Source organism: Salmo salar, chromosome ssa09 (genome assembly GCF_905237065.1).
Source record: "Salmo salar chromosome ssa09, Ssal_v3.1, whole genome shotgun sequence".
NCBI lineage: Eukaryota > Metazoa > Chordata > Actinopteri > Salmoniformes > Salmonidae > Salmo > Salmo salar.
In genome coordinates, this window is record NC_059450.1 from 71873789 (window position 1) to 71901622 (window position 27834).

Sequence of the window (27834 nt, forward strand, 5' to 3'; positions counted from 1 at the left end):
CATGCTCTACAACATTCGCAGAGTACGACCCTGCCTCACACAGGAAGCGGCGCAGGTCCTAATCCAGGCACTTGTCATCTCCCGTCTGGATTACTGCAACTCGCTGTTGGCTGGGCTCCCTGCCTGTGCCATTAAACCCCTACAACTCATCCAGAACGCCGCAGCCCGTCTGGTGTTCAACCTTCCCAAGTTCTCTCACGTCACCCCGCTCCTCCGCTCTCTCCACTGGCTTCCAGTTGAAGCTCGCATCTGCTACAAGACCATGGTGATTGCCTACGGAGCTGTGAAGGGAACAGCACCTCCATACCTTCAGGCTCTGATCAGGCCCTACACCCAAATAAGGGCACTGCGTTCATCCATCTCTGGCCTGCTGGCCCCCCTACCTCTGAGGAAGCACAGTTCCCGCTCAGCCCAGTCAAAACTGTTCGCTGCTCTGGCACCCCAATGGTGGAACAAGCTCCCTCACGACGCCAGGACAGCGGAGTCAATCACCACCTTCCGGAGACACCTGAAACCCCACCTCTTTAAGGAATACCTAGGATAGGATAAAGTAATCCTTCTAACCCCCCCTTAAAAGATTTAGAAGCACTATTGTAAAGTGGTTGTTCCACTGGATATCATAAGGTGAATGCACCAATTTGTAAGTCGCTCTGGATAAGAGCGTCTGCTAAATGACTTAAATGTAAATGTAATGTAATGTAATGTCTCCTCCAGAAATGTCCACTCTCTCCATGACAGGAACAGAGGAAGTGTCACAGTCTGTAATATGATGTGGTGCGGTAACATTCTGGTGAATATGCAACATGCCACCGGTCCTTTTCCTCAGTAGTCGACAGGCAACAGGCCAGCCATCTGCAGAGCTGGGTATAAGACCCAAATTCACCCGGTCAGCCAGGTTACACAATGGGAGCTGGAAAAAACACCCAAAACGATTATTCTCAGATCACATAAACTGGTTGATTTCTGATCTCCAGTATAAAGATGTTGTTCCTTACTTGCCGGTTGTCTCTGTTGTGGTCGGTGCAGTGATGCCACACTCCATTTAACTCCCAAGTTTCTCTGCAGGGCTTCCACGGCATCTGGGTTCCACTCACAAGCATGAACATGGCTAGCCCCCGCATGCACCAAGAATGGGATAGTGAAGTAGCCAATACCTAATAAAAAATAACAATATAAGGAATAACAATGTAATCCTATAGTGCTAAATTATGCATAGATTATGAATCTTTTCTGTAGTTCATGGACAATATACACAGATATATACAAGATGTATTTTCTTACCTGCATATAAATCCACCACAGTCTCCCCACTGCAGTTGAATGAGGCAACCCTGAGCTTCTCTGTGATGTTGCCAGCAGAGAACATGCACCTGGTCACATCAAACTCATCCCTCAAAGAAAGTTGTAAACCATGACAAAACAATTGGACAAGGAGTACATAACATGCAACTATTCCCTTGAGACTACAAAGTAACACTTCTGGTACCATTTCTTTTTTTAAAGAATACTGGTAGTAATGTAGTAATGTCATTGAAAGGGTTAAAGGAGTCATTACCTGATATTGTTGTCTACATGTGTCACCCAGCTGTCCTCTCCAACTAGCATGGTCACTACCGGAGTTCTGAATCCATCCTTGGATATTCAAGCTATCTTTGCCAAATGTTCTGCACCCAGTGCTTGGGCCACTGCTGGCCACAAATCTGGACCTGTAACAGATGCATTGGAATAAACACACACTAAACCCACACAAAACATAAAATTAGGCCTGTATCAATATGATCTACAGATAACAGTTTGTATGCTATACTATAGCATACCTGTTTTCTTCCATACTGGCTGAGAAAAAGTGTTTTTCCCCTAAGAGCACCAAGTCTCTGTGGCGCTGGCAACTGTGATGCATATCTTCTCAGATCCTCAGTCCATCTCTCACCATGGGATCCTAGTAGGTCCTATAAGACATTCACCAGCTTGTCACTGCTTGAGATCCTCCTCTCTCTCTTTGACAGCAGAGGAGCCTGTTGAATAGAGAAAAGCAGAACAATTACAGCAAATTGTTAGATTTCAATCCAAAAAGTCAATGAAGCTAGAGATCAGTAGATGATTATGACTATGCATATGGGTTGTTCCATTTGATTTGAATCGCACCCCTTTTCATTTGAACAAAACTTTCCATACATATTTGCCTATGGTGGAAGTGGTCAGAAAGTGACTTTTTGAACCTGAATCCCTACACATTCAGGAGATAAAGGTGCCCAAAGTTGACCCATTTTGCATACACCACCATACGATGAGAAATCCATGTCTGCATCACTGGAAAATATAAAACGGTTGAGTTGAAAAAAAAGGTTTTTTAATAAGAATTGTAATTTAACCTTTAAGGTCAAACTCAGATTCGTTTTCATCTTCCGCATTTCTTGTAGCTTAGACCCTATTTTACATCATCTGAGGTGTTTGTCTTGTGACCGCCATCGGTTAAAACACAACATACATATTATATATAAGATAAGAAAGAGTATGGAAAGTTTGTTGAAATCAAAAGGAGTGTGGTCAAAAAGTGCTAAAAACAAAAATGGAACCACCCATACATATTGGACATTGTCAGAAAGGAAGTAATAGGTTTTACTGGCTGGTGTGTTTACGGATATATTCAAATCGCTCCCTATCCCAGTCTGCTGTCCCCACATGCTTCAAGATGGCCACAATTGTTCCTGTACCCAAGAAGGCAAAGGTAACTGAACTACAGTTGAAGTCGGAAGTTCACATACACCTTAGCCAAATACATTTAATCTCAGTTTTTCACAATTCCTGACATTTAATCCTAGTAAAAATTCCCTGTTTTTAGGTCAGTTAGGATCACCGCTTTATTTTAAGAATGTGAAATGTCAGAATAATAGTAGAGAGAATGATTTATTTCAGCTTTTATTTATTTCATCACATTCCCAGTGGGTCAGAAGTTTACATGCACTCAATTAGTATTTGGTAACATTGCCTTTAAATTGATTAACCCCGGGTCAAACGTTTCGGGTAGCCTTTCACAAGCTTCCCACAATAAGTTGGGTGAAATTTGGCCCATTCCTCCTGACAGAGCTGGTGTAACCGAGTCGGGTTTGTAGGCCTCCTTGCTCGCACACGCTTTTTCAGTTCTGCCCACAAATTTTCTATAGGATTGACGTCAGGGCTTTGTGATGGCCACTCCAATACCTTGACTTTGTCCTTAAGCCATTTTGCCACAACTTTGGAAGTACGCTTGTGGTCATTGTCCGTTTGGAAGACCCATTTGCGACCAAGCTTCAACTTTATGACTGATGTCTTGAGATGTTGCTTCAATATATCCACATAATTTTCCTCCCTCATGATGCCATCTATTTTGTGAAGTGCACCAGTCCCGCCTGCAGCAAAGGACCCCCACAACATGATGGCCAAACAGTTCTATTTTTGTTTCATCAGACCAGAGGACATTTCTCAAAAAAGTACGATCTTTGTCCCCATGTGCAGTTGCAAACCGTAGTCTGGCTTTTTTTATGGCGGTTTTGGAGCAGTGGCTTCTTCCTTGCTGAGCGGCCTTTCAGGTTATGTCGATATAGGACTTGTTTTACTGTGGATATAGATACCGTTGTACCAATTTCCTCCAGCATCTTCACAAGGTCTGCTGTTGTTCTGGGATTGATTTGCACTTTTCGCACCAAAGTACATTCATCTCTATGAGACAGAACTCGTCTCCTTCCTGAGCGGTATGACAGCTGCGTGGTCCCATGGTGTTTATACTTGCGTACTGTTGTTTGTACAGATGAGCGTGGTACCTTCAGGCGTTTGGAAATTGCTCCCAAGGATGAACCAGACTTGTGGAGGTCTACAATTTGTTTTCTGAGGTCTTGGCTGATTTCTTTTGATTTTCCCATGATGTCAAGCAAAGAGGCACTGAGTTTAAAGGTAGGCCTTGAAATACATCCACAGGTACACCTCCAATTGACTCAAATGATGTAAATTAGCCTATCAGAAGCTTCTAAAGCCATGACATAATTTTCTGGAATTTTCCAAGCTGTTTAAAGGCACAGTCAACTTAGTGTATGTAAACTTCTGACCCACTGGAATTGTGATACAGTGAATTGTAAGTGAAATAATCTGTCTGTAAACAATTGTTGGAAAAATTACTTGTGTCATGCACAAAGTAGATGTCCTAACCGACTTGCCAAAACTATAGTTTGTTAACAGGAAATTTGTGGAGTGGTTGAAAAAACGAATTTTAATGACCTCAACCTAAGTGTGTGTAAACTTCCGACTTCAATTGTAAATGACTACTGCCCCGTAGCACTCACTTCTGTCATCATGAAGTGCTTTGAGAGACTAGTCAAGGATCATATCACCTCCACCTTACTAGCCACCCTAGACCCACTTCAGTTTGCATACTGCCCTAACAGGTCCACATACGATGCAACCGCCATCACACTGCCCTATCCCATCTGGATAAGAGGAATACCTATGTAAGAATGCTGTTCACTGACAGCTCAGCATTCAACACCATAGTACCCTCCAAGCTCATCATCAAGCTGGAGGCCCTGGGTCTCAACCCCACCCTGTGCAATTGGGTCCAGGACTTTCTGACAGGCCGCCACCAGGTGGTGAAGGTAGGAAACAACATCTCCACCTCGCTGACCCTCAACACTGGGGCCCCACAAGGGTGCGTGCTCAGCCCCCTCCTGTACTCCCTGTTCACCCACGACTGCATGGCCATGCACGCCTCCAACTCAATCAAGTTTGCAGACGACACAACAGTAGTGGGCTTGATTACCAACAACGACGAGACAGTCTACAAGGAGGAGGTGAGGGCACTCGGAGTGTTGTGTCAGAAAAACAACCTCTCACTCAACGTCAACAAAACAAAGGAGATGATCGTGGACTTCAGGAAACAGCAAAGGGAGCACCCCCCTATCTACATCGAAGGGAAAGCAGTGGAGAAAGTGGAAAGTTTTAAGTTCCTCGGTGTACACATCAATGACAAACTTAAATGGTCCACCCACACAGACAGTGTGGTGAAGAAGGCACAACAGCGCCTCTTCAACCTCAGGAGGCTGAAGAAATTTGGCTTCTACAGATCCACATCCTGTCGAGAGAGCATCCTGTCAGGCTGTATCATAGCCTGGTATGGCAACTGCTCTGCCCTCAACCAGAAGGCTCTCCAGAGGGTAGTGTGGTCTGCACAACGCATCACCGGGGGCAAACTAACTGCCCTCCATGACACCTATAGCACCCGATGTCACAGGAAGGCAAAAAAGATTATCAAAGACAACAACCACTGGAGCCACTGCCTGTTCACACCGCTACCATCCAAAAGGCGAGGTCAGTACAGGCGCATTAAAGCTGTGACCGAGAGACTGAAAAATAGCTTCTATCTCAAGGCCATCAGACTGCTAAACAGCAATCTATGTAGGCTGCTGCCTACATAGAGACCCAATCACTGGCCACTTTAACAAATGGATCACTAGTCACTTTAAACAATTTCACTTTAATAATGTTTACATATCTTACATTACTCATAGTATATAATACAGTATATGCATATGATATCTAGTTGCACCTTTCCTATGCCGCTCATCCATATATTTAAAATGTACATATCTCATTCACCCTTTTAGATTTGTGTGTATTACGTAGTTGTTGGGGAATTGTTAGATATTTCTGCACTGTTGGAACCTGAAGCACAAGCATTTCACTACACTCGCATTAACATCTGCTAAACATGTGTATATGCCCAACATAATTTCATTTGATTACTCCGCCCAAAATCTGAGTAAAGTAACATGTCGGAAACAAAATGTCACGACAATCCGGATAGAAACAGCGAATTTGTCAGTGAACTTTCCAAATGTAGACAACAACAAAAATATTCTAGATAAGGTGGGATATTTTTTGTCGGTAAAATTAGGTATGCGAGAAATGGCGGTGGAAAGCCTTTATGCACAACTATTTATATAATAACAATAATATCGAACTAAACTTGGAGTTACCAATGATATGTTGTGCGGTCCTCCCAGGAACTCAGGAAAGCATGCAGTTTATTAGGCTACAGATTAAATATGTTGTGATGAACTTCACAGGGTGGTTAACAATGATGAGCTTGATGCATCTTTTCAATAAATATCGTGTGTCTTATTCTGGTGACATTATGATCGACGCTTGGCTGCCGTTTGACAAATAAAACGTGTATTTATTCTGCGCCCACTACGTGTGTGGTTTAGACCCAGTGGCCTGGCGCCCCCTGGAGGAGAATATATCAAAGCCGTACAGGCTCCAAGATCTGGTATATTTCAACATCTCAATCAAAAAAGCTAAACTCACCTTTGACCCTATCATCACGCAAATGCTTACAGTATGGCGTTCAATGGGGAACAATTGCAAATATATTATTAATCACCCCCATATTATTTATTTTTAATCCCAGCCCCTGTCCCCGCAGGAGGCCTTTTGGTCATTGTAAATAAGAATTTGTTTTTAACTGACTTGCCTAGTTAAATAAAGGTTCAATAAAAAAAATATGCCATCGTTTAATAATGACAGTCTCATTTTGGGTGGCCAGCCTATATGTTTTCCAGCTTGGAGTGAGGGGGGAATTCATACTCTCTCTGACATTGTGGAGAGTTGAAACCTACATGCGTTCCAAGACATGAAAAGGCAATACGATCTGCCTGGGTTTAATTTTTATTTTATTTGCAGCTTCGTTCTGCTCTAAGTGCTTATGGAGTACGTTGGGGATCTGATCATCTCATCCTATACACAAAATAATAATAGCTAGGGTAAGGGCAGTCTCCAAATTATATATATCAATCAAATGTATTTATAAAGCCATTTTTACATCAGCCGATGTCACAAAGTGCTATACAGAAACCCAGCCTAAAACCCCAAACAGCAAGCAATGCAGATGTAGATGCACAGTGGCTAGGAAAAACTCCCTAGAAAGGCAGGAACCTAGGAGGAATCCTAGAGAGGAACCAGGCTCTGAGAGGAGGCCAGTCCTCTTCTGGCTGTGCCGGGTGGAGATTATAACAGAACATGACCAAGATGTTCAAACGTTCATGGATGACCAGCAGGGTCAAATAATAATAATCACAGTAGCTGTAGAGGGTGCAACGGTCAGCACCTCAGGAGTAAATGTTCAGTTGGCTTTTCATAGCCGATCATTCAGAGTTAGAGACAGCAGGTGCGGTAGAGAGAGAGAGTCAAAAACAGCATGTTCGAGACAAGGTAGCGCGTCCGGTGAACAGGACGCGCTACCTTGTCCCGAACGTGCTGTTTTCGACTGGTATATATTCCTATTCCTACTCAAACCAACATATTACCAATCTATTAAAAATGGAACAAAAATATACCAGCAGTAGATATTAACTGGAGTACTGTCTGGTCCAACATCATATTCTCATCAGGAACCCAAATGACTCACTACAATTTTGCCCACATGAGTTATGCAACTCCTAAACAACTTTTCCAGATAAACTCAACCTCTGTCTGTATGCTCTGCACCCAGGGTACACCTGGCACATTTGTGTGACTAAACTGCATATTTAAGAGTGGCCTTTTACTGTCTCAAGCGCAAGGTGCACCTGTGTAATAATCATGCAGTTTAATCAGCATGTTGATATGCCACAGCCTGTCAGATGGATGGATTATCTTGGCAAACAAGAAATGCTCACTAACAGGGATGTAAACACAATTGCACACAATTTGAGAGAAATAAGCTTTTTGTGCATATGAGGGGGGGGGGGGGGGGGAAATGTCTCTTGGTTTGTGTTTTGTTTGTTTGTCAAACAAAAAAATAATAACTTGATCACAAAAACAACCAAAAATGTTGCTCTTTTGTCCATAATAATTTCATAATGTAAGCTACAACTGCACTGTATACCGAGAAAAAAATATCAGTAGAGTTGAAAATGCGATGGAAACCCATTTAACTTCTATTTTTTTATTCGCTACATGGGAATTTAACCGCAACAATTATTGTTATGTGCACTATGTCACCAAGCAAAGCCTTTTTCCGCAATAAATGTCAGTTTGATGCAAACACCCCTCTGGTGGGAGAATATAGTTTTATGCAGATTTTAGAATATTTGCATGAAAATCTGTCGCCAAGTGGATGGAAACCTAGACACTGTTACCTAGCTAATGAGAGACTGTCGAATTTGGTCAAACAAAAAAAACTATAATTTGCTACGTGAGGCTTATTTGATTGAATAGAAGTTTTGTAATGGTTAGGTTGTTACAAATGCACAGACATAAGTGGACGCACGTGGCATTTTGGCAACTTACCTGAAAACAACTTGATATTGGAGTTTTGCCTGTTGTCATAGAGATAGATAGAGGTCTCATCATTGATATCCAATAAGACGTTTCAGCATGGACATTGTCATCAAGGGCTTCCACCATTTTAAAGTAGTCAACTGGGTGGGGATTCCTATGAATTGGGAGCAATCAGCCAATGAACAAGAAAATGTACTACTTTAAAATGGAGACAGCCTCAATGGTTCTGCCCATGCTGTCACAGACACTATAATAGTACAGATACAAAGATGAGTCTCTCTCTCTATATATATATATATATATATATATATATATATATATATATATATATAAAAATGGCTGGCATACATATTCCCTCTCTTTGGCTAGAATGGTCCCACCTGATTTCGCTTCCTCCCACCTGCCTTCCATCTTTGAGGACATGTACTTCCATTGTTAGAGCGGTCACTCTAATACAGGGATGGGAAACTTTGATGTGTGTGGGGGCCACAAAAAACAAAACTCATCATGAGGGGCTCGTGGGTCTGCGTACAACTAACATGGGCTAATTGAGTGACTGCTGATGCGCAACCAAATTTCGAAATTACACCTTGTATATTCTATTATTCTAACTCTCAATAGTAAGTTGATACTCAACTGAGTTCCTAAAAAAATAAGACACTTTCATTTTTTGGTCTGCTGTCCTACAAAAGGGGGCCAAATGCCCATTTGCACATCCCTGCTCTAATATCTTGTCAATATAATAGACAATCTTTGACATTGTGCATCCTCCTCATAGCTGCCATTACCTGGATCCTCACAGTTTCCCATGTGCTGCCAGTGGTACACTCTGTTTTGGAGACTTTGGAGATCAAGCTGGGGTAGGCAGAATGGTATGATTGGCAGTGACACTGTCCCAGCAGTGTTTTTGCATGCAGGTTCAGGACACCTTGTGCCTGCAAATGTTTCCTTTGTAAAGGTCATTACACAGGAAATACATAGTTAGCAACAGAAGAGGCAGAAAAACAAGCCATCCAGTCAAGACATGCAAATAGAAAGTAGGCTAGCTTAGCCAGCTTCCAGAAATTGGGAACAGCTAGCTTCCAGAAATTGGGAATAGCTAGCTTCCAGAAATTTGGAATAGCTAGGTAGCTAACTGCACTGTTGTGCATGACGTTGTAGCACCCTCAGAGATGGTTAGTGGTGGAAAACGTACCCAATTGTCATTCTTGAGTAAAAGTTAAGATACCTTAATAGAAAATGACTCAAATAAAAGTGAGTCACCCAGTAAAATACTACTTGAGTAAAAGTATTTGGTTTTAAATACACTTAAGTATCAAAAGTAAATGTAATTGCTAAAATAGACTTAAGTATCAAAAGTAAAATATTATAATTTCAAATTCTTTATATAAAGCAAACCAGAGGGCATCATTTTCTAGTTGTTTTGAGAGAAAAAAAACGACTTAAGTAGTACTTTAAAGTATTTTTACTTAAGTACTTTACACCACTGGAGATGGTGTACCACCCATTTTTCCTCAGAGATATCACAAAACATGAAAATAACGATACAGGAGCAAGTTGAATATGGTGACTGTTTTCCTTAGCCCTTTCCAGCTTGTGGTGACCATTTTTGGTGTGTCAAACGCTAACGAAAAAGAAGGAACCGGAAGTGGTGGGAAAACGTCACTATTCTGCTCTTTCTAGCGTTCAACATGGCGCCCCAGGTAGACTAACTGGACACTTTAGCCAGCTACAACATGAGCTAACGAGCTGTTGCCAGTTTTACCTTTTTATCGTTTGGAATTAGTGTATACGTTTGATTAGCTAGCTAGTATGCAGGAACGTAACCCGTGTAAATAACTTACTCAACCGACAGATAAGGTGAAATAATGGAATCTCAAGGAATAGAACAGATGTTTGACTTCCAGCGGTAAGAACAAGATGTGTTGTTGTCAAGACAAGTATCTAACGTTAGCTAACTAGCAGCTAGATAAATTAGCTTATCAGTACTCCCATAGCAAACATTTTCCATAGTCTTGGCTGATCATAATCGGCTCTGGCTAGTAGCTAGCTAGGTCACAGTCTTCTTGCCTTCCATTTAGCTTGTTAGGTAGCAAAATTAGCCCAAAATATATCAGTATTGTTATGAACGACGTTAGCTAACTAGTTAGCTAGTATCTTGATTAGTATCAATAAGTAACATTAGTTTGCTAGTTAGTAGCCATCTAAGCAACACGATGCAGCTGTTATTCTTAACACGTTTAGCCAACTGACATTAGCTGTTTTATAATCTTGCTAATTTTTAATCTGTCCGATTGGACTCGGAATATTCTGCTTGACCATGACCACACTGAAAATCTGTGTTTTAAACAGGTTGCCAAACGATGGACTGGTCCTGTTGCTGGTATTGCTTTACTCTCCAGTTGGCCTGTGTTTGATGTTACTACGAATCTTCGTAGGTGCACATGTGTTTTTGGTGAGCTGTGCACTCCCAGACAGTCTTGCTAGAAGGTAAGGGTAGTTTTGCATTATTGACTAACAGTTGAAGGTTGACTCAGCAATATAATGTCATCATACACCTTGGGCTGACTTCCTGCTTATAATAAAACCAACATCTGACTAGACTGCAACAATTGGCTTCTCCCAATATGGGAAGAAGAGTGCACATTTGGAGGAGCCAATTGTGGGAAGTATTGGCAGATTTGGAATAGTTTTTTAAATGGAACCTTTATTTAACTAGGCAAGTCAGTTAAGAAAAAAATCTTATTTACAATGACGGCCTACCGGGGAACAGTGGGTTAACTGCCTTGTTCAGGGGCAGAATGACAGATGTCAGCTTGGGGATTCGATCCAGCAATCTTTCAGTTACTGGTCCAACGCTCCAACCACTAGGCTACCTGCCGCCTTAGAGTTCATGTAGTATTTCTCAGTTTCAAAACATATTCTCCTGTTTCGTGCTTACGGAATATAACTCAAAGCCTTCTTCCTGTTCCAGATTCATTGTGAGAGTAATGTCCTCAGTCCTTGGTATGCACGTGAGACAGAACAGCCCACGTTTAAGAGACAAAAGCACAAAACTGTACATTTGCAATCACGTGACCCAGTTTGACCACAACATTGTCAATCTTCTGACCTCGTGCAATACAGTGAGTATTTTGGTTGATGAAGTGAAGCTATTTATAGTGTTGCATTTTGAGCTCCTGGAGTTGTGCTTGCCCAACCGAACAAAGATCTCTGTCTAGAGATGCAGCTGCATTGACTCAACCGTTGGCCATCAACCAGTGTTTATTTATTTTGACCTTGTCATGTGACCTGTGCTCCTCTGCTCAGCCCATGCTGGAGGACTCTGCGGGCTTCGTGTGTTGGGCCAGAGGCTTTATGGAGCTGGGTGCCATATCGGGCCAGGATGAGATGGAGTCCCTCAGGAGATACTGCTCCTCTCCAGGAACTCTGCCCCTGCTCCTCTTCCCTGAGGAGGACACAACCAATGGGCGCGCTGGCCTGCTCAAGTTCAGGTGAGTCACAATACACTGCATTTTTCCTGTCCTCAAGTGTATTGAGTTCTGTCTGTCACTCTATTTGTTTTTGAAGTTGGTTTCTTAAAACCAAGAGTATCACTGCTAGAGGTCGACCGATTAATCGGAATGGCCGATTAATTAGGGCCGATTTCAAGTTTTCATAACAATCGGAAATCGGTATTTTTGGATGCCGATTTGGCCGATTAAAAAAAATATATATATGTATATATATATAAAAATATTAAAAAATAAAATATATATATATTATTACATTATTTATTTTTTTAGACCTTTATTTAACTAGGCAAGTCAGTTAAGAACACATTCTTATTTTCAATGACGGCCTAGGAACGGTGGGTTAACTGCCTTGTTCAGGGGCAGAATGACAGATTTTTACCTTGTCAGCTCAGGGATTCAATCTTGCAACCTTACGGTTAACTAGTCCAACGCTCTAACCACCTGCTTTACATTGCACTCCACGAGGTTACGCGAATGCAGTAAGAAGCTAAGGTAAGTTGCTAGCTAGCATTAAACTTATCTTATAAAAAAACAATCAATCAATCATAATCACTAGTTAACTACACATGGTTGATGATATTACTAGTTTATCTAGCCTGTCCTGCGTTGCATATAATCGCTTAGGTTCACGTTGCTCCAACCATAAACATCAATGCCTTTCTTAAAATCAATACACAAGTATATATTTTTAAACCTGCATATTTAGTTAATGTTGCCTGCTAACATGAATTTCTTTTAACTAGGGAAAATGTGTCACTTCTCTTGCAAACAGAGTCAGGGTATATGCAGCAGTTTGGGCCGCCTGGCTCGTTGCGAACTGTGAAGACTATTTCTTCCTAACAAAGACAGCCGACTTCGCCAAACAGGGGATGATTTAACAAAAGCGCATTTGCGAAAAAAGCACAATCGTTGCACGACTGTACCTAACCATAAACATCAATGCCTTTCTTAAAATCAATACACAGAAGTATATATTTTTAAACCTGCATATTTAGCTAAAAGTAATCCAGGTTAGCAGGCAATATTAACCAGGTGAAATGGTGTCATTTTGCGTTCATTGCACGCAGTCAGAGTATATGCAACAGTTTGGGCCGCCTGGCTCGTTGCGAACTAATTTGCCAGAATTTTAAGTAATTATGACATAACACTGAAGGTTGTGCAATGTAACAGGAATAACGTTTTGTTTTCGAGATGATTGTTTCCGGATTCGACCATATTAATGACCTAAGGCTCGTGTTTCTGTGTTATTATGTTATAATTAAGTCTATGATTTGATAGAGCAGTCTGACTGAGCGATGGTAGGCACCAGCAGGCTCGTAAGCGTTCATTCAAAATAGCACTTTCGTGCGTTTTGCCAGCAGCCCTTCGCAATGCATTGCGCTGTTTATGACTTCAAGCCTGTCAACTCCCAAGATTAGGCTGGTATAACCGATATGAAATGGCTAGCTAGTTAGCCGGGTGCGCGCTAATAGCGTTTCAAACATCACTCGCTCTGAGACTTGGAGTAGTTTTTTCCCTTCCTCTACATGGGTAACGCTGCTTCGAGGGTGGCTGTTGTCGATGTGTTCCTGGTTCGAGCCCAGGTAGGAGCGAGGAGAGGGACGGAAGCTATATTGCTACACTGGCAATACTAAAGTTCCTATAAGAACATCCAATAGTCAAAGGTATATGAAATGCAAATCGTATATAGAGAAATAGTCCTATAATAACTACAACCTAAAACATCTTACCTGGGAATATTGAAGACTCATGTTAAAAGGAACCACCAGCTTTCATATGTTCTCATGTTCTGAGCAAGGAACTTAAACGTTAGCTTTTTTACATGGCACATATTGCACTTTTACTTTCTTCTCCAACACTTTGTTTTTGCATTATTTAAACCAAATTGAACATGTTTCATTATTTATTTGATGCTAAATTGATTTTATTGATGTATTATATTAAGTTAAAATAAGTGTTCATTCAGTATTGTTGTAAATGTCATTATTACAAATAAATAAATACAATTGCAAAAATCGGCCGATTAATCGGCATCAACTGTTTTTTTTTTTTGGTTCTCCAATAATCGGTATCGGCGTTGAAAAATCATAATCGGTCGATGCTTAAAGCATCATGTGCATATCAATGCTTTCTATGGGGTTTATCCTATGCTTAAGACAAATAATCAAAAACAAAGAATCTATCTGCCCTCTTTGTATAGGGGAGAGTGGGGTAAGTTGAGCCTAAGGGTTAGTTGAGCCACCCTTTGTTTCTAGGAAACCATACACAAAATTAATAATGTGACCAAATATTTAGGAAGAGGTCATTTCATTCAGTCTGTGAAGGAAGAAGCCACATGGGAAAAGTGGTAAGCAAGTTTGGTCCAAAAAACGGATTTTCATAAAGTCCAATTAATTTAAGTTATAGGTTTCATGATGCTTGTGTTTAAGTGATTGATGTTAACCGTTAATTCGGGGTTTCCCAAACTCTGTCCTCTGGACCCCAAGGGGTGCACATTTTGGTTTTTGCCCTACCACTACACAGCTGATTCAAATAATCAACTAATCATCAAGCTTTGTTGATGTGAATCAGCTGTGTAGTGTTAGCACAAACAACTAAAGCCATGAACCCCATGGGGTCCCAAAGATCAAGTTTGGGAAACGCTGTGTTCATTGGTTAGCCGCCGAAAATACATTTGACCGGTCATGCTTATCGGTCTATAGGTGCATTTGCATTATTTAGTGGAATTAAATCGGCGTGTGTATTTTCATTAGTGGAATTAAATCGGCGTCTGTTTTCGTTAGTCATCATGTATGTTATTTATCACATGCGTACAGAGCCTAGTTTGAAGAGCGGAATAGCCTACCATCTGTCAGACAGCACGAGAGTAGCTCCTCATAAAGCCTGTAGACTACTGGAGTGAAACGTGTTTTTGGAAGCCCAGTCATTGTGCAACAAATGACTATTCTAAATGCAATCGCATGTTAACTGTTTTGATGGTCACGATTTAAAGAGCTATTTTTATTTCTCAATCTCAACTCGTAATTAAAGCACGTCTCCCATTTACCATTCGAGTGCAAAGGCTATAGTCAACAGTAGGCAGGCTATCAGCGCGTCAGCCACCACTTTGTATTGTGAGCTTGAGGCAGTACAATGTATTGTGAGCTTGAGGCAGTATAATTGTTTAAATCCTGAAAGTTTTACTTTACTGTAAATGAGGCATGTCTTACCTTGCTTCAAATTAGCCTAGTGAAAATCCAACCGTAGAAACGTGGAGGCAATTATTTAATAGAATTCCTCATGCCATAAACCAGCATTTCTCTCCTGTTGGTTTTCATATCAACTTTCCTTCATTCTCCGGAATCAAACGAACAGTCCTAGTCATATTAGCAACTCATCCTAGTTGTTGCTATTAGATTCTCTTCTTTCTAAATTTGTAGCCAAGATTTTAATCTCTGTCACATGGAACCACTCGCATTAGGTGCGCACTTAATGAAACATGTTAATTCCTTGTATGCATACATAATAATTTCTGTTGGTCACGCAATTTTACTGTTTAGGAATTTTTATTTACTGTTATTTGGCCGGTTAATGAGGGTCGTATAGTCGGCAGCAAAATTGACAGATATGCACCCCTAATCTAAACCAAAGTAGATCATTTTAAGATTGATTTATACATCAGTTGGGGTCTCTACTAGTATTCAAACTCTAGGTGGCATTCTGCCTTCTCCCTACAGTTCTCAGCGGTTAGCTTCGCCCACGACTGGCTCATGTAAACTACAATCCCCACGCTGTGTTTTAACGTTTAGAAATGTCAATAATCATCGCTTGCGATACGGCTTTCTAAACATATGACCCTTATCTTTCATTAGCGAGGAAGGATCATTCAAATAAGAAATATACACTTACTGTAGCAGTTTTGCACTGCTCCATACAGCTATACATACATCAGACAACTACACTTCCACTACACTTCCAGAGTTAAGCTTACACACAGGCGTTTGGAGCACGCTAGATGGCTAATTAACACAGGTGCTCTCCTCTGTTTTCCGTAAACAAGCGCTGTAACATGGAGATATGGCCGTGCGGGAACACTAACCCTATAAAGGTGTGTATAAATTTTAACCTTTTTGTTTTTAGAAAATTAGTTCTCGCTTATATGAAAGATATGGTCCTTATGCTTCTTAAACCGTACCACAAGCAATGCGTGTTAATGTTCAGACCGAGCGCCGGGGCTCTTAACAAAAATTCCCTGTGCAGAAGACGCCTTCGTCCAATTACTTTTATGTGTAATGGAACTGAGAGTCATCAAGGCCTAGGGTCTCTATAAACTACAATATGAGGTCCTAAACCTAGCATGAAAGTACATCCTTGTACCTTTTTTGTGGGCTAATATAATCAACATTTTTGCCTTGGGGTACAGTGAGCCAATGGCTACCGTACCCCATAAGAATTATGATTACATTTTGTCAGTTATATGCATAATATTTTTGCAATGTGTCATGCATATGAACTCAAGATATTGTATTTTTATTGTTACAGAGCAGACATCATCATGCCCCGTGTATACAAATGTAAAACAAGCAGGAGTCTAGCCCCCCTTGAGGTTCTTGAGAGAGCAGCCAAGGAAGGAAGTAAGAGAAGGGAAGATGTCCATTCAAGCAGCAGCAAAGGATGAACAAATAGACTGAATTGACAGTAAAGAGATGCATTGACAAAAAAAAGAAAACAAACATGTACCTGTATGAAAGAGAGGCTATGACAGAGTAGCAGAGGCACACAAGGTCTTATCTGATGACATGGAGTCTGAGCTTGCTAAACATATCAAGAATCTTGCGGATCAGTTTCATGGTCTTAGTAGCTTCAAATGCAAAGAACTAGCCTACAAATTGGCACATCGAAACCACATACCTGTCCCAGACAACTTGTCAAGAAATGGAAGGGTAAGTGATATTGAACAGAGAGCTCTATATCTGAATGTAGGCATACATTTAAGATATACGATATACCACACCCCCATTCCATGAATTCAACTTTGACCAACCAGCACCATCACCCTTTGTCAAAGGACACAACCACCCACTTACCCCAAGGCGGCTCAACATACCCTGTCCCTATGCTCAGCTTACCCCACACCAGGGGTAAGTTGTGCCAAGAGAATAACTTTTTTAAACTGTTATGTTTACATTAATTATGATTATTTCCAGGGATACAACATCCTGAAATATTTGTAGATATCTTTGTTACAAAGAACACTACATTTCCCTTGACATAGTGATGCTGAATGTAAAAAAAGTGTGTGTGTGTGTATATATATATATATATATACACACACAACACACACACTGCTCAAAAAAATAAAGGGAACACTTAAACAACACAATGTAACTCCAAGTCAATCACACTTCTGTGAAATCAAACTGTCCACTTAGGAAGCAACACTGATTGACAATAAGTTTCACATGCTTTTGTGCAAATGGAATAGACAACAAATAGACAATGGAATAGGAAATTATAGGCAATTAGCAAGACACCCCCAATAAAGGAGTGGTTCTGCAGGTGGTGACCACAGACGACTTCTCAGTTCCTATGCTTCCTGGCTGATGTTTTGGTCACTTTTGAATGCTGGCGGTGCTTTCACTCTAGTGGTAGCATGAGACGGAGTCTACAACCCACACAAGTGGCTCAGGTAGTGCAGCTCATCCAGGATGGCACATCAATGCGAGCTGTGGCAAGAAGGTTTGCTGTGTCTGTCAGCATAGTGTCCAGAGCATGGAGGCGCTACCAGGAGACAGGCCAGTACATCAGGAGACGTGGAGGAGGCCGTAGGAGGGCAACAACCCAGCAGCAGGACCGCTACCTCCGCCTTTGTGCAAGGAGGAGCACTGCCAGAGCCCTGCAAAATGACCTCCAGCAGGCCACAAATGTACATGTCTGCTCAAACGGTCAGAAACAGACTCCATGAGACTGGTATGAGGGCCCGACGTCCACAGGTGGGGGTTGTGCTTACAGCCCAACACCGTGCAGGACGTTTGGCATTTGCCAGAGAACACCAAGATTGGCAAATTCGCCACTGGCGCCCAGTGCTCTTCACAGATGAAAGCAGGTTCACACTGAGCACATGTGACAGAGTCTGGAGACGCCGTGGAGAACGTTCTGCTGCCTGCAACATCCTCCAGCTTGACCGGTTTGGCGGTGGGTCAGTCATGGTGTGGGGTGGCATTTCTTTGGGGGGCCGCACAGCCCTCCATGTGCTCGCCAGAGGTAGCCTAACTGCCATTAGGTACCGAGATGAGATCCTCAGACCCCTTGTGAGACCATATGCTGGTGCGGTTGGCCCTGGGTTCCTCCTAATGCAAGACAATGCTAGACCTCATGTTGCTGGAGTGTGTCAGCAGTTCCTGCAAGAGGAAGGCATTGATGCTATGGACTGGCCCGCCCGTTCCCCAGAACTGAATCCAATTGCGCACATCTGGGACATCATGTCTCGCTCCATCCACCAACGCCACGTTGCACCACAGACTGTCCAGGAGTTGGCGGGTGCTTTAGTCCAGGTCTGGGAGGAGATCCCTCAGGAAACCATCCGCCACCTCATCAGGAGCATGCCCAGGCGTTGTAGGGAGGTCATACAGGCACGTGGAGGCCACACGCACTACTGAGCCTCATTTTGACTTGTTTTAAGGACATTACATCAAAGTTGGATCAGCCTGTAGTGTTGTTTTCCACTTTAATTTTGAGTGTGACTCCAAATCCAGACCTCCATGGGTTGATAAATTGGATTTCCATTGATTGTTTTTGTGTGATTTTGTTGTCAGCACATTCAACTATGTAAAGAAAAAAGTATTTAATAAGATTATTTCATTCACTCAGATCTAGGATGTGTTATTTTAGTGTTCCCTTTATTTTTTTGAGCTATATATATATACTACTTACCCCACTCTCGCCATCACAAATACATTTTCTAGTTTTCACCAGTAGGACAGAGAACTATTGCTATTAGCAACTTAAATGGTTAGTGATTTATTAGCAGGTGATTAGAGGAGAATCTGTCCTGAGCAGAATGCCAACACTGCTATAGGCTGCCTCTGTACTGCCCGTGTATTACTGGTGCTAAGAGCTACTGAGCAAATCAACCTGTTTTCTCTCCCTCAGCTCCTGGCCTTTCTCCTTGACTGATTCCATTCAGCCTATGGCCTTGCAAGTGAAGAGACCTTTTCTAGCTCTGGTAATACGATCAAAACTAAACTGCCTCTTTGTCATATTTTAAAAGCAATGTGGCATATTTAGCAATATACATTTGGTGAAAGTTTTTGTTTTAAAGAGTTGGGCTTTCAAGGGAAGACAACTGTTGTTTCTTCAGTCTTGTTGAATAGACTCGTAATATATGGTAGATAAGTGGGTGTGCATTTAAATGGGAGGAGCAAGTTCCACACTAAACGTCATTTTTATAGAAATTCTAAGAAAGTGTGACATTATTTCCTTTATAGTTTTTATTTTTTGAAACACCACTCGTATATTAGAGTTGATCAAGCCATCAATTTGTCCAACAGTCCATAGGAAGACCTGTAAAATTGTTTTGCACACCGCTGGTAGACTAAATATGATTTTGTGTTGTTGATTTGTCACTATCAGTCTTAACATATTTCTGTCAGACACATGCAGAGGATTTCCTGTAATGAAAGCGCTAATGCAGTTTGTTCCTCTTTCTCCAGAGCACGCCAGACTCCTTCTGGCTGACAGAACTGTTGTGGACCTTTTTCGTCCCATGTACAGTGTACCATGTAAGGTACTAAATAATTACTGTCTCTTACTACTTGTCATTTTCCGGGTTCTGGTTGGACCTTGTAATAGTGTAGAATTGATATTTGACAACTTTTATTTGTCCTTAAAGTCCACTCCATTACTCATTAAAAAATCCCCTTAGAATTAGCAGTGGTTTGTCCTAGATATGTGACGCTCTTGCCATTTCAGAGTTAATGTTTAGTCAGCGTCAGCAGTACAATTCCTAGTGAAAGTCAACACACTTCACATTTTGCTGCCTTAAAATGAAATCTTAAGGGATTACATTGGATTTTTTTCCTACAGATCTAAACATCCTACTCCACATTTCCTAAATGAAATAATATAACATTTTCCAAATTAATAATAAAAAACAATTGGATATGTCTTCACCCCCCCAGAGTTAATACTTGGTGGAAACACCTTTGGCAGCCATTATAGCTGTGAATCATATTCAATAAGATTCTACCAACTATGCACAACCCTTAGGTCAACATACAGTACAGTTTTTGAATGACTACCTCATCTCTGTACCCACACACACACAATTATCTGTAAGGTCCCTCAGACAAACAGTGAATTTCAAACACGGATTCGAACACCAAGGTGTGCCTCGCAAAGAAGGGCACCTATTGGTAGATGGGTATAAAAGAAATTAGCTTGCGTCAATAAGAATTCAACCCCTTTGTTATAGCAAGCCTAAATCATTTCAGGAGTAAAACTGTGCATAACAAGTCACATAATAAGTTGCATGGACTCATTCTGTGTGCAATAAATGTATTTAACATGATTTTTGAATGACTACCTCATCTCTGTACACTACACATACAATTATCTGTAAGGTCCCTCAGTCAAGAAGTGAATTTCAAACACAGATTCGACCACAAAGACCAGGGAGGTCTCGCTAAGAAGGGCATGTATTGGTAGATGGGTAAAAATGAACAAAGCACACATTGAATATCCCTTTGACCATTGTGAAGTTATTAATTACACTTCGGATGGTGTATTTAAATAATAATAATAATTTTAACCTTTATTTAACTAGGTAAGTCAGTTACGAACAAATTCTTATTGATCTGTACACAGTCACTACAAAGATACAAGCGTCCTTCCTAACTCCGTTTCCGGAGACGAAGGAAACCCCTCAGGGAGGCCGACGGTAACTAAACAGTTACACACTTTAATGGCTTTGATAGGAGAACTGAGGATAGATCAACAACATTGTAGTTACTCCATAATACTAGCCTAACTGACAGAATGAAAAGAAGGAAGCCTGTGCCGAATAAAAAAAATATTCCAAAACATGCATCCTGTTTGCAACAAGACACTAAACTAATTTTGCCTTCATATGTGGCAAAGCAAGTAACTTTCTGTCCTGAATTCAAAGTGTTATGTTTGGGGAAAATCCAATAAAAAAAGTACCACTCTCCATATTTAAGCATAATGGTACAGTAGATGCATCATGTTATGGGTATGCTTGTAGTCATTATGGACTAGGTAGTTTTTCAGGTTAAAAAAATAAACATAATGGAGCTAAGCACAGGCAAAATCCTAGATGAAAACCTACTTCAGTCTGCTTTCCACCAGACACTGGGATATTAATTTACCTTTCCGCAGGACAATAACCTAAAACACAACGCCAAATCTACACTGGAGTTGCTTACCAAGAAAACGGTGACTGTTCCTGAGTGGCCGGGTTAGTTTTGACTTAAATCACCTTGAAAAGCTATGGCAAGACCTGAAAATGGTTGTCCAGCAATGATCAATAACCAATTTGACAGAATAATAATAATAATAATAATGTGCCAATATTATACAATCCAGGTGTGCAAGTCTCTTAGAGACTTACCCAGAAAGACTCGCAGCTGTAATCGCTGCCAAAGGTGATTCTAACATGTATTGACTCAGAGGTGTGAATACCTATGTAGAGACATTACTGTATTTAATTGTCAATAATTTCGCTAACATTTCTAAAAACGCATGTTTTCACTGTCATGGGGTATTGTGTGTAGATGGTTGAGAGAAAAAAATAAATGTATCTATTTTGAATTCAGGCTGTAACACAACAAAATGTGGAATAAGTAAAGGGGTATGAATACTTTGGTCGAAATGTCTCGAGCTCAGTTTGGTTGGGAGTCATTGATAGAAAGCAATTTTCAAACCTTGTCTCTGATTTGCATGCACATTTAAGTCAGGACTGAGACTTGACCACTCAGGAACACTCAACATCTCTTGAAGCCATTCTGGTGCGTCTTTGGCATTAACGTGTAATTGTCCCACGGAAAAATAAAACTGGTATGCTCCTTTCATATTTATTTTGATCCTGACAAACTCCCCAGTCCCTAAATGGCAAATTTCTTTGCCGTGTTGTCTTGCAGTATTACTTAATGGCCGTGTTGCAAACAGAATGGATGATTTGAAGTGTTTTTTTTTTTTTTAAAGGCCAGTAATGTGGGGTGAATGCAATCTTCTGTATTTTAAAATATTGACAGCATCATGTTATGGGTATGCTTGTCACCGGCAGGGACTGTGGAGTTTGTCAGGATCAAAATAAATATGAAAAGAGCAAAGCCCAAATAAAAAGTTAAAGGAAACCCTGTTGTGGTCTTCTGAAAACGTAACCCTGGTATAGACCAATATGTGTTCAGTGTTCTTGAATGGTTCATTCTCAGTCCTGACTTAAATCTGCTTGAAAGTCAGAGACGAGGTTGGAATATTACTGTCCATCAATGATCCCCAACCTTATTTACTTAGCTTGAGCAATTTTGACAAAAACAATGGCTTTACGTTGCCCAAAGGTGGTGCAAGGTTGGTAGAATCTGATTCAAAATGATTCACAGCTGTAATGGCTGCCAAAGGTGCTTCCACCAAGTATTAACTCTGGGGCAGGTGAAGACGAACGCAATCAATACATTTCGGTTTTTTTTATTAATTAGAACCATTTTCTATAATTTTTCTTTCACTTTGAAAATGTGGAGTAGGTTGTGTAGATCGGTAGGAAAGGAATCCAATTGAATCCCTTTATTTCATTTTAAGGCAGTAAAATGTGAAGACTATGCAAGCGGTATGTAGACTTTCACTAGCGACTGTGTGTTGTCATAACTTTTCAACCAGCTTGATTAGAGGTAGAAGCAAGTTTACATCAAGGGGTAAGTTTAAGTTTACTATCACTGCTCACAAAGCTTGTAGAGATCCTGTTTCGTTTACTTTCACAGATGGCTCCCCCCTGTGTCGAGACAAGACGAAGAATCCGTTCAAGAGTTTGCCAACAAAATCCAAGGGGTATAAAATCTTACACACTTGTTCTGCAACGCCTTCTGTTCCCTAATGCCCACATTGTATCCAACAAAACCAGTATGTATCTTATTGAAGGATAATGCATATTGCAAGTTATCACAAAGCACCCAATTCCAGGCTCTGAGCTTGTGATATTACAAAATTCTCAATGATATGGAACACTTAAGCGAGTGGTTATTCGATTGTCCTCTGATTGGTCTTTGTGCTGTCCATTTTCAGCTCCTAGCCACCGAGCTCGGCGTGGTCTCAACACAGATTACCAAAGCAGACAAAGCCGAGCACGTGAAAAGGAAACGGCACGTTGCACCACACACTACAACCTCAAGTAAGAGCCCTGGAGAAACCTTCCCTGACAAAGCTCCTCTTACAGCATGGTCTTGGTGCAAGTTATGCTCACTTGGAGGTGGTTGGGACCGTCAGTGATGGTGTGTATTTGCTGCTGTCTGTGTCCAGATTTGGGTGCCAGACCACCTCCTATGGGCTTCATGGTCCGCAGCTCTGGGGTGGAGGAGCTCAGGATCAGCAGGATGGCCCAGCAGGTGAAGGAGGTTCTGCCTGACATCCCCCTCGGCGTCATCACCAGAGACCTGGGTACGCCAATCCTTCATTTCCGCTTTGCATTTCCAGTGCAGTGACAGAGAATTTGAAATGGTGACGAGCAGTGCACCAATTCAAGTCGCATGTGCATTTCATTGTGAAATGGAGTGGTAATACTTGACTTGAAACCAGTGCCATAACGCGTTATGACAAGGTCAACCTGTTTTAAAATACGATCATAACACTATCATGATGCATATTTAGACCTGTTGTGACATATATTGTGTTATTTTATGGCTGGTTATGACACCTACATTTTTTATTTAACCTTTAACTAGGCAAGTCAGTACATAAGTGTGTAAAAACCTACAGAAGGCAATTCCATTACACCATAGCCTACTTGTCAACATTATGTTTATGTTATATGCTTTAAAAAATTGTTTAACCATATTAAGTTATCATTGTAACTGCACACGTTGATGTCAGACATGCGCCTACCCCAATGCTCTGTTGCTGATGACTGGGACGAATACAGGAGCAGATTTCAGGAGCAGGACAAGACACCCTCTTTTTGACTGATGACTGATATAAGGGCATGTACGTGATAGGCCTATCTGGTTTATATAGTTATGATGGTCATAATGCTTCTTGACAGTGTCAAAGTGTTTTCTACAAGTTATTTAAAATCAAATGAAAAAACATGACCGTAAATAGTTCATTACAACAAAGGATTTAAGAAACAAACTTTCAACCGAAAGCTTTATTCAAATGAAACATTCTTATGTAGGTGTCATAACCAGCCATACAATAGTGCAATATATGTCACAACTGGTGTAAATATATGGGTTATGACAGTGTTATGACCATATTATGACAGGTTGTCAACTGCTATGACATGGTTACTACTGTCGTAATGTGTTATGACACTGGGTTTCAGGTAAAGTGTTACCAATGGAGTTTGCATTAGGATCAATGGGAGAAAAAGGCACAGTAGCATGCAGCGTTTCCCAAACCTTTTCCCTTACCCTTTGTACAGTGCAAACCAACTGCGTGGATACCACTATCACTAACCTGCTGGAGAGCACTGAGGAGTTTCCATTGGAGGCCACAGGCGGAGCCACATCTGCACCAGGCCCATCCTGGAGGTCCCTCTCCGTTTCAGCTACACCTGCTCCCACCATTAAGGTTTGCCAATCATCTAAATGATGTCTTAAGTCTACTGGTAGTCTACACTGAATGTACAAAACATTAGGAACACCTGCTCTTTCCATGACAGACTGAACAGGTGAAAGCTATGATCCCTTATTGATGTCACTTGTTAAATCCACTTCAATCAATGTAGATGAAGGGGAGGAGACAGGTTAAAGAAGGATTTTTAAGCCTTGAGACAATTGAGACATGGATTGTGAATGTGTGCCATTCAAAGGGTGAATGGGCAAGACAAAATATTTAAATGCATTTAAATGGTGTATAGTAGTAGGTGCCAGGTGCACCGGTTTGAGTGTGTCAAGAACTGCAACACTCCTGGGTTTTTCACGCTCAACAGTTTCCTGTGTGTATCAAGAATGGTCCACCACCCAAAGGACATCCAGCCAACTTGACACAACTGTGGGAAGCATTGGAGTCAACATGGGCCAGCATCCCTGTGGAATGCATTCAACACCAAGTAGAGTCCATGTCCTGATGAATTGAGGCTGTTCTGAGGGCAAAAGGGGGTGCAACTCAATATTGGGAAGGTGTTCCTAATGTTTTTGTACCCTCAGTGGTTATTACCTTGCCAGCAAAGTAATTGAGGTATCATCTTGCTACACTATTCTATTTATCAGGAGCTTGCTGTATAGTCAGATTTTGTTGATTTTGACCCATAGCCTGCTGCCAAGTCTTTTGGGAAATCGCCAGTAGACCGACACATGTCCCTACAAGAGAGGAAGGAGGCCATGTATGAGTTTGCAAGAAGGTGAGATCAAAGCTGCTATTCAGTCTTGGATTGATTTTAATTTCACCCACCCATAAAATTGACACATTTGGCCTTACATTTTACACTCGTCGTTATTGTCCACCTGTCAACTCTGTTAGTTGTTCCCGCCTTCCTTTCCTCTAGACGCTACATCGAGAAGCATGGACTGGAGCAGGACGACAACCTCTGAACAAGATCTGATCGCTGGGAAATGTGTTAGGAATGATGTTTGTTAAAATCAAATAATTGTACAGACAATAATTGTACAAGAGTGTATGGAGAGTTGAACAGAGGGTTTTTGTTGAGCCACACGTACTGGAGGAAAACCTTCTGAAGACTTCAATGGATTTTCTTTATTTTTTATTTGCTTGCATGGAAATCATGCATGTGTATTTTTAATTCTTTCTCCCAGCAAAAATATTATTTTGATAACAATTTGTATTAAGACCCAGTGACCATAAAACATCTCATTCGTTTTTATAATGGCCGAGGTTATGATAACAAAGTCCATCTTGCTCTGCTTTCAGAGAAGCCACATCAGCTCGTAGGTTCATTATGATTCGACAGTACTTGTTTCTGCAGTATGAACTTTTAAAGTTAATAAATTTCATAATTTATAAATGCAGGAGATTGACTTGGCTAGAATCACAATTCCTCTTTGGATTTACCCTGGCATGACTCAATTAGTCATAAAATCCAATTTTACAAAAGAGTAAATACATGTGTATAACTGTTGGGGATTGTCAAGTCAGAAACCCAACTATAACAAACTATCTGTTAAGCAACTGCTTGCTAAGCTTAGGGTGAAGTTTAGAATAAGGGTTAAGGTTAGAGCTAGAGTAAGTGAATAGTTGAAATGTTACTCATCGTCTGTAGAGCATCTACAAATAAAGGGTTGCTGACAAATGTTTAATAGTCAGATGAAACAATATGAGATAGAGGAGTTATACTTGTGTAGGCGTGGCCTCCTCCTGCCCTGAGGCCCAGGGTTTTGTGGCGCAGGGAGTGTATCATTAGCGTCTATACAGCAGGATCATAGGGCCGAGACCCCCTTCAGCTGTTCTGATTCGCTCTCCTACAGTTCTTTGGGAAGTAGGCCACTAACACAATACGTCACCAACAGACATCTGCTCCGTTATGGGCCAGGCACCGTGGCAGTATCATGTCGTGGATGTACAGTACCAGTCAAAAGTTTGGACACACCTCCTCATTCAAGGGATTTTCTTTATTTTTGTGTTTGTCAGTGTTGTAGAATAATTGTGAAGATGTCAAAACTATGAAGTAACACATGGAATCATGTAGTAACCAAAAAAGTGTTAAACAAATCAAAATATATTTGAGATTTAAAGTAGCCACCCTTTGTCTTGATAACAGCTTTGCATACTCTTGGCATTCTATTCAACCAGCTTCTTGAGGTAGTCACCTGGAATGCATTTCAATTAACAGGTGTTCCTTGTTCATGTGTGGAATTCCTTTCCTTAATGCATTTGAGCCAATCAGTTGTGTTGTGACAAGGTAGGGGTGGGAAACAGAAGATAACCCTATTTGGTAAAAGACAAAGTCCATATTATGGCAAGAACAGCTCAAATAAGCAAAGAGAAACGACAGTCCATCATTACTTTAAGACAAGAAGGTCAGTCAATGCGTAAAATGTCAGGAACTTTGAAAGTGCAGCCGCAAAAACCATCAAGCTCTATGATGAAACTGTCTCTCGTGAGGACCGCCACAGGAAAGGAAGACCCAGAGTTACCTCTGCTGTAGAGGAGAAGTTCATTAGAGTTACCAGCCTCAGAAATTGCAGCCCAAATAAAGGCTTCACACAGTTCAAGTAACAGACACATCTCAAAATCAACTGTTCAGAGGAGACTGCGTGAATCAGGCCTTCATGGTTGAATTGCTGCAAAGAAACCACTACTAAAGGACAACAATAAGAAGAGATTTGCTTGAGCCAAGAAACACGAGCAATGGACATTAGACCGGTGGAAATCTGTCCTTTGGTCTGATGAGTCCAAATTTGAGATTTTTAGTTCCAACTGCTGTGTCTTTGTGAGACTCAGAGTAGGTGAACGGAGGATCTCCACATGTGTAGTAGGAGGAGGTGTAGTGCTGGTTTGCTGGTGACACTCAGTGATTTATTTAGAATTCAAGGCACACTTAACCAGCATGGCTACCACAGCATTCTGCAGAGATACACCATCTCATCTGGTTTGCACTTAGTGGGACTATAATTTGTTTTTCAACAGGAAAATGACCCAACACAACCCACAGGCTGTGTAAAGGCTATTTGACCAAGAAAGAGTGATGGAGTGCTGCATCAGATGACCTGGCCTCCACGATCACCTGACCTCAACCCAATTGAGATGGTTTGTGATGAGTTGGACCGCAAAGTGAAGGAAAAGCAGCCAACAAGTGCTCAGCATGTGTTGGAACTCTTCAAGACTGTTGGAAAAGCATTTCAGGCGAAGCTGGTTGAGAGAATGC

The 27834-nt window shown here is 41.2% G+C and overlaps 2 protein-coding genes across 2 annotated transcripts; one reads left to right on the forward strand and one right to left on the reverse strand.

Moving 5' to 3' along the window:
- Positions 1-641: 641 nt before the first annotated feature.
- Positions 642-1388, reverse strand: LOC106611794 (tRNA wybutosine-synthesizing protein 2 homolog). Its single transcript, XM_014212382.2, has 3 exons — positions 1282-1388; positions 996-1154; positions 642-910 (listed from the first exon to the last, which is right to left on the reverse strand). Exons 1-3 carry the CDS (start codon positions 1364-1366, stop codon positions 897-899), a joined length of 258 nt encoding a protein of 85 aa, XP_014067857.2. The 5' UTR covers positions 1367-1388; the 3' UTR covers positions 642-896.
- Positions 1389-9981: 8593 nt separating this feature from the next.
- Positions 9982-25978, forward strand: aup1 (ancient ubiquitous protein 1). The gene is made up of 12 exons (NM_001140332.1): positions 9982-10198; positions 10642-10779; positions 11264-11414; positions 11599-11783; positions 18936-19008; positions 19496-19569; positions 22778-22844; positions 23079-23184; positions 23313-23450; positions 24433-24581; positions 25265-25353; positions 25498-25978. The coding sequence occupies exons 1-12, from the start codon at positions 10158-10160 to the stop codon at positions 25541-25543; spliced, it is 1257 nt and encodes a 418-aa protein (NP_001133804.1). The 5' UTR covers positions 9982-10157; the 3' UTR covers positions 25544-25978.
- Positions 25979-27834: the final 1856 nt, after the last annotated feature.

Excerpts from the sequence above, each read along its gene's own strand:
- LOC106611794 (XM_014212382.2), bottom strand. The coding sequence starts at position 1,366 with ATGTTCTCTGCTGGCAACATCACAGAGAAGCTCAGGGTTGCCTCATTC. Across the intron at positions 1,155-1,281 it reads TGTGGTGGATTTATATGCAG|GTATTGGCTACTTCACTATC; the intron begins GTAAGAAAATAC and ends ATTTTTTATTAG.
- aup1 (NM_001140332.1), top strand. The coding sequence starts at position 10,158 with ATGGAATCTCAAGGAATAGAACAGATGTTTGACTTCCAGCG. Across the intron at positions 19,570-22,777 it reads TGTACAGTGTACCATGTAAG|ATGGCTCCCCCCTGTGTCGA; the intron begins GTACTAAATAAT and ends TTACTTTCACAG. Across the intron at positions 25,354-25,497 it reads ATGTATGAGTTTGCAAGAAG|ACGCTACATCGAGAAGCATG; the intron begins GTGAGATCAAAG and ends CCTTTCCTCTAG.